At 40.7% G+C, this 6,000-nt stretch overlaps 1 protein-coding gene across 2 annotated transcripts in view; it reads right to left on the bottom strand.

Moving 5' to 3' along the window:
• Positions 1-344: 344 nt before the first annotated feature.
• Positions 345-6,000, bottom strand: part of sugt1 (SGT1 homolog, MIS12 kinetochore complex assembly cochaperone) — a 30,230-nt gene continuing 24,574 nt past the window's right edge. For both annotated transcript variants that reach the window (XM_055032928.1, XM_055032929.1), the window contains exons 12-13: positions 5,265-5,437; positions 345-956 (exon numbers count right to left, since the gene is read on the bottom strand). In XM_055032928.1, the coding sequence (XP_054888903.1) occupies positions 855-956; positions 5,265-5,437 (275 nt within the window). In that variant the 3' untranslated portion in view covers positions 345-854. The remainder of the gene's footprint in view (positions 957-5,264; positions 5,438-6,000) is intronic.

Raw genomic sequence — 6,000 nt, 5'->3', positions numbered from 1 at the left:
CTTAAAAAAAAGCACCGACACAATGTGCATTTACAGCACGAACGCTTCCCTTGTTTTCGTCTGCATCCTCGTCCTTGGACAAAACAACCTGAGGTGAGGGAGGGGGAGGACTTCTTCCGTCTCGATACCGATCACGCTGCAGCAAGTAAACCTTGTCCTCGAGGCGTCTGCCGTATCTCAACCGCCTGCTCTCATATCAGTTATACCACACTTCACCGCTGCCGGCGTATAATGGCAGCACGCGGCTTCCCCTTCCCGTCCCATCTTTGAGTCTTAGTGATGCGTTCAGGGACTTCCCGGCCCGTTCGCAACATACTCCAGACAGTGATAACACAGTACGCGGATTTACTGCCCAAACAAGAAATAATTTTTTATTTACAATGAGGCTTGAGTCACACTGATGGAACGCCAGAAAGACGAGTCAAGAGACAGAGCACTGGTGCAGACTCTTCACAGGAAGAAAAAAACAAACAAAAAAAAAAACAGTTTCACTTACTGTTCTTATCTTTAGCGATTGTAAATTTTTTTACACTCTGCTGAAAATGGCAAAAGGCTTCCAAACAGAAAGGCTGCGGCTGTTTAGAGAAAACTCATCTGAAGACTGAACCGCTGCACTTCAGGTTTATCGATTCCCATTTTAAGTCCGTCGGCCTCTAAAGAAAAAAAAAACCTCCAAAAAAATCCAGATCATTCGCATTTCAAAGCCAATCAGTTGATTAGCTTGGTTTCGGTGGAGTGATGATGTGAATGCAGCGCCTCCTGGAGGAGGGAGGCTGAAGAGCAGACGTGAAGACAGACGGTGTTTAAAAATAAACGAAAAGAAAAGAAAAGAAAAAAGGGACGCAGGGGGACATTCAGTATTTCTTGAAGTCCACGTCGTCTGGCGGCTTCACGTCCACCTTCCTCGTGCCGACGTCGCTCCAGTTGGTGCTCAGGACTGTACCACCAGACTCCATCTGCACAGGGAGGAGAAACAGATGATTACTACAAGTTTTATTTTTTTTTAAAGTTCTTCTAATCATTTTAGTTTTGCTTAAAATGTGCCGAAATATGCACAAAAAAAATACAGGTTCACACTACTCCAGTGAAAGTGGAGCCGGCTACATAAATATATTGCTATCAGTTGTGGCGGATTTCTCCTGTTTTTACTTTTTTTCCGTCACAATGTAGTGTTTTAAACTGATTTTAATAACAACTAGAGAAAACATATAAAACATGTATAACAATCTGAACTGAGAATTTAATTGATGATTAATTGACAATCCACTGGAAATGATGTTAAATCACAAGGCCAGTTTATTTGTATAGCTCATTTTAGCAACAAGGCAGTTCAAAGTGTTAAAAAAAAATTTCAGGGGCAAAATAAAGATAAGCTGCCGATCAAAGGCAACTCTAATCAGGAGGGTTTGGAGTTGATTTAAAGTAGCACAGTGTTTCAGCAGCGTTCCAGTTTTCTTGAAGTTTGTTCCAGATATGAGAAGCAAAGACCCTGAATGCTGCTTCTCCATGTTTGGATCTGGTTCTGGGGATGCAGAGCAGAACCAGAATCAGAGCCAGAAGACCTGAGTGGATTGGAAGGTCAGTATGATGACAACACATCTTTAATGTATTGCGGTGCCAAGCCGTTCAGCGATCTATGCACTGTGTTGTCTAGCAGCAGTATTTTCAAGTCTGCTCTCTGAGCTACAGGGAGTCAGTGGAAGGACGTGTTCTGGGTCTTTCTGGACAGACCCGTGAAGACACGCACGTAGTTATCAATGCGACTAAAGCAACACTGTCCACTGCTGCATCTTTATTTCCACCGCATTTCCTATTCCTGGCTTTTTTTTTTCTTTTTTTTTTTTTATTAAGCGTCTTCGTTGCAATGTAAACATTCTTACGCCGCTCTGGCGCTTGTGAATGTTGGAGTAAACACCTACTCTGCATGAATGTTGAAAAGAGTCGCAGGTTAATTCTGCTGGGAATGAAGGCGAATGAGTCTCCTGCGGTTGAAAGCTTACTCTGATCAGTGGGACATGCGCAGCTTCCCTCAAATGAAATAACGTTCTATAAAACGGAGTTTCCCCCCATTGTCCATTGTTTGTGTAGTTTTGACTTTGGGTCGGATAAACTTTGCACTCAGCTCCTCTCTTACAGCCGGTGACAAATCAATGCCTGTGGATAAGAGCAGATGGATGTCTTCTTTCAGAGGCTTTGGGTCGCTGTCGTTTCAGGAGTGTGAGCGTGTTACACATTCAACCGAGAAAGCCTGTTTTTTTGTGTTGTCTGAGTTCAGAATCCAAATTAGCCCGGGTCTCCGTCATTAACGCGCATTTTGCGACATCGTCAACATTACTTAAGATTATTGCAGAGTGAAAAGACCAGATCTGCCTCTATCAAAAGGTCAGCTCTCCACAAAACGCGCAGAGACTGACATTAGAGGTTTCTTATTCGTTTTATTTCAAAGGACTACAGTGGGTTATTTTCTGCACAAGCTCGGAGTGTGTGTGGAATTCCTCGTGTCCTTTAAATTGTTAAAACTCACATCGATCTGCCGAGTTTTCAGCAGGAAAACCAACCTTGAGCCCTAACAGCAGACGAAAATCAGGATGTACATACCTGTGTTTGTTTTGTTGTGTGTATCTGTAGATTAGAAGCGACTCTATTGATGTACAAATGAGAGCTAAAAAGGCATAATGTGGTGAACTCAGTGGTCAAAGAGGGAAAACACAAGTGTTTTTTTTTGTGGCTAGATTAGGAATGATCCAATCAAGCTAAATAATTTGTGCAGTCTAATTTAACAGGAGACAAAAAGACAAAGCTCAAAACAGAGAGGAAAGCTGGATAAGCATCAGTGTCTCTTATGCTTATGTTAGTTTTGATGTTGCAGCGTTTGTGCAGATCAATACGTTAACACAGGTCTGCACTTAAAACTGGCATTTTCAGCCAAATCCACGAATGTTATTTCAAGACTCGTGTCCCAATCGCCGCCCGTCTTTCATTATTGCCAGGCGGTGGTGATAAACCGAGCTGTTGGTTCCGATCGGCTCGGAGACGTGGGTATTAATGAAGACAAACTGGAGGAAAGGGGTCAGAAAAAAAGAAAGAGACAAAATGAAAGACAAAAACACAAAGACAGAAAGAAAGATGGAATGACAAAAAGACAGAAGGAAAACAAAAGGCAGGGAGAAAGACCAAGAAGAAAAGGCAGAAGGAAACAAAGAAACAGAAAGGAATAAAAAGCAAAACACAAAGGACAGAAAGAAAGATAAACAGGAAAAAGACGAATAAAGAGATTTGAAATATCCATCTATCTATAAGGGTGCAACATCTGTTTCCATGATAAATAATGTGCCCTTGTACTGTGATCTTCTCCAAATCCTCTGAATAATTTTGGCTGTGGAAAAACCATCGGTTTCGGTTCTTTTTTTCGAATGAACCCAGAACCGGCTCTAGGACGGTTTCCGGATGTCTCTGCTCCTGCTGACAGAGCGTAGCACACAAAGCAGTTTGCTGAAGTGCTAGGCTAACAGATAGCATGTTTCTTCTCTGTTTTGATACAACTTGTTGATCCTTCTGAAAGTGAGACATTTCCGTGTGGTTCCACTTAATCGCATGTGAAGAAAACTTGCAGAGCTTTCTGCAGAGTCTTCTTTAGCCATCTGAAGTCTATCTGCACACAGGAAGTGACATCACAGACAGGGAGATGCTGCAGCCTTTCATTATAAATTATGAAAACCCTTAAAATACTTGGGGGGTGAAAAAAAATCACAACGTATTCTGTCGACGACATACCACAAGTGTCCTAACATTCAGTTTTGCACACAACAGACCTGGTTAAAAAAATAATAATAATAATCGACCGATTCAAACATGGCTGCAGCAGAGATGGATCTCAACACCAGCATGGGCTTTTCTTTAATAGTGAACCCAAGTATTTGTCTGCAGTAAAGGCCGTTGACATGGCAACTGCCTACGGAGGCACACACCACTTTTGTGGATGGCTGGGTCAACAACCTTGGTGCCCTAATAATGGAAGTAGTTAGGTTTTCTCTGTATTTGTTCCTCAGGTTGTGCAACGAATTAACCTTTAGTTGCGTTCAATGCCAAACAGCTTCTCCAGGTCTGCTTAGTGCAGCTAAATTATGTAGACTGGATTAAAAAAGAGAATTCAAGATATTCAATTAAATGAAAAGGAAAAACAGCAGTTCATCATGACTCCCATCAATGTCATTCAGTTGTGGCTGGGTTGGGTTTTTTTTTTTTTTTTTTCAGTAGCAGTTTAATCTTAAAGGAATTTAAATGCACTTGAACAGAGAAATGTGCGCCAATAAAACGTGACATTAATAGTTTATTGATATTTGCAACTTGTTTTTGTTTTGATTTTTCTTTTTCTACACCAAACAACTAGGTCTGTCACAGCAGCAAATATTGCCGGACTATAAATTCTCACAGCGATAAACGATAACATTGTTGTTTTGAGACCTTTTTAAAGTAATATAACGGTAAGGGCGACAATAATGAAAGAACGTGTTCTCGTAAGATCAACAAACTTTAAATTGGAACTAACGTTTAACACCGGAAGACGTTTCAAATATGCAAAATAAATACACAAAACAACTTGAAACAAATAGTCAAATGAATTCTACTTCTATCGTCCAGCTTTTGAGAGAAAGAGAGAATTGAGACAAAAACAATAAATTATGCAAAAGGAAATTATTGAGTTTGTTTTAATTTATTATGTGATTAATTGCCTAACAGCAATTTTAGGACGTTGACAAAAACTTCTAGTGACTCAGTCAAACCCATCACTTTTAATATTGTGTGTAATCTCTAAGCCACCTTTATTTAAGAAGGTATTTCTCCATTTCTCCTCACAGTCTCGGCAGCACAAACATCTACACAGCTGCTCTCCATAAACAGAAGATGAGGGAAATCAAACTTTCAGAGAATTTTGTCGTGATTCTTTGTTTTCCCTCAGACTCCTGCCACTTGGAGACTTATCAAGCTCTTCCTGCCTCTGAACTACAGTAAGACCTTCATCGGATGAATGAAGACGAGGAAACATCCGCAGCCACAAGATTTATTGCGTTTTTATAGAGAGTGGACCTGAAGCTCTATTTCACTTATTTTCAGTTCTCAGAAAGATCAATACAAAGAGGGATGACAAAAAAAAGTGATGACAAAAAAAAAAACAAACCTGTAAAGTTTCTGCAGTTCACACTTCGCTCACAGAAGTGAGCAAGTGAACGTGAAGCCGCGTCACCGCAGGAGCGAGTACTCACAAAGGATTTGTTCATGGCCCGCTTCACGTCGTCCGAGCCGTCCGAGTAGATCTGCTGGAAGAGCTTGTTGAGCGCCGCGTCTCCCTCCAGCTTCTCGTTCTTCTCCTCCTCGCTGATGTCCATCACCATCTTGTCCCACTTGTGGGTGTAGTGGGAAGACGTTGGGTACTGATCTGCAGGGGCAACAAAAAAAAAAAAAACAATAGAGAAGAACTCGCAATGTCGGTTTACCGAAGATCAAAAACTGTTGAGGCAGAAAAATCTGAGAAGGTAGGAGACAGAGAAAGCACTGCGGTTTGACGTTTTCACGTTTGGTTACGAGTAGACACCTCAGTGTGTTTTACTGGGTTTTTATGAGACAGACCAACAATAAGCAGTCCTTCATTTTGAAGAGGAAGCAAAATAACACTTTGCTTTAATCATAAAAATCTGAAAAGTGTGGGGTTGATTTTGTATTCAGTCTCTGACTATAATCACATTGTTTCTTATAAGCTACGTCTCTACCACTTCATTTCTCTTTACATTTCAAATCTCAATAGGACTTGGGTCTGGGCTTTGACTAGGCCGTCGTTCTAGCACAAAAATAACAAAAAAAGTGGTTTTCTACCAAACAGCATCTTTCATATAGAGTCGAAAGTATAATTTTGGATTAATCTGATCGTAGCACCTTCTTTGAATTATTTGCTAGTAAACATGTTTTTTTGTTTTTTTTTATTTATTTCACATGTATGAAGAA

The sequence above is a fragment of the Poeciliopsis prolifica genome, unplaced genomic scaffold, assembly GCF_027474105.1.
Source record: "Poeciliopsis prolifica strain line A6 unplaced genomic scaffold, Auburn_PproV2 SCAFFOLD008, whole genome shotgun sequence".
Classification (NCBI taxonomy): Eukaryota; Metazoa; Chordata; class Actinopteri; order Cyprinodontiformes; family Poeciliidae; genus Poeciliopsis; species Poeciliopsis prolifica.
Note: the sequence above shows the minus strand (reverse complement) of the source record. Positions and strands in the feature narration are given on the sequence as shown.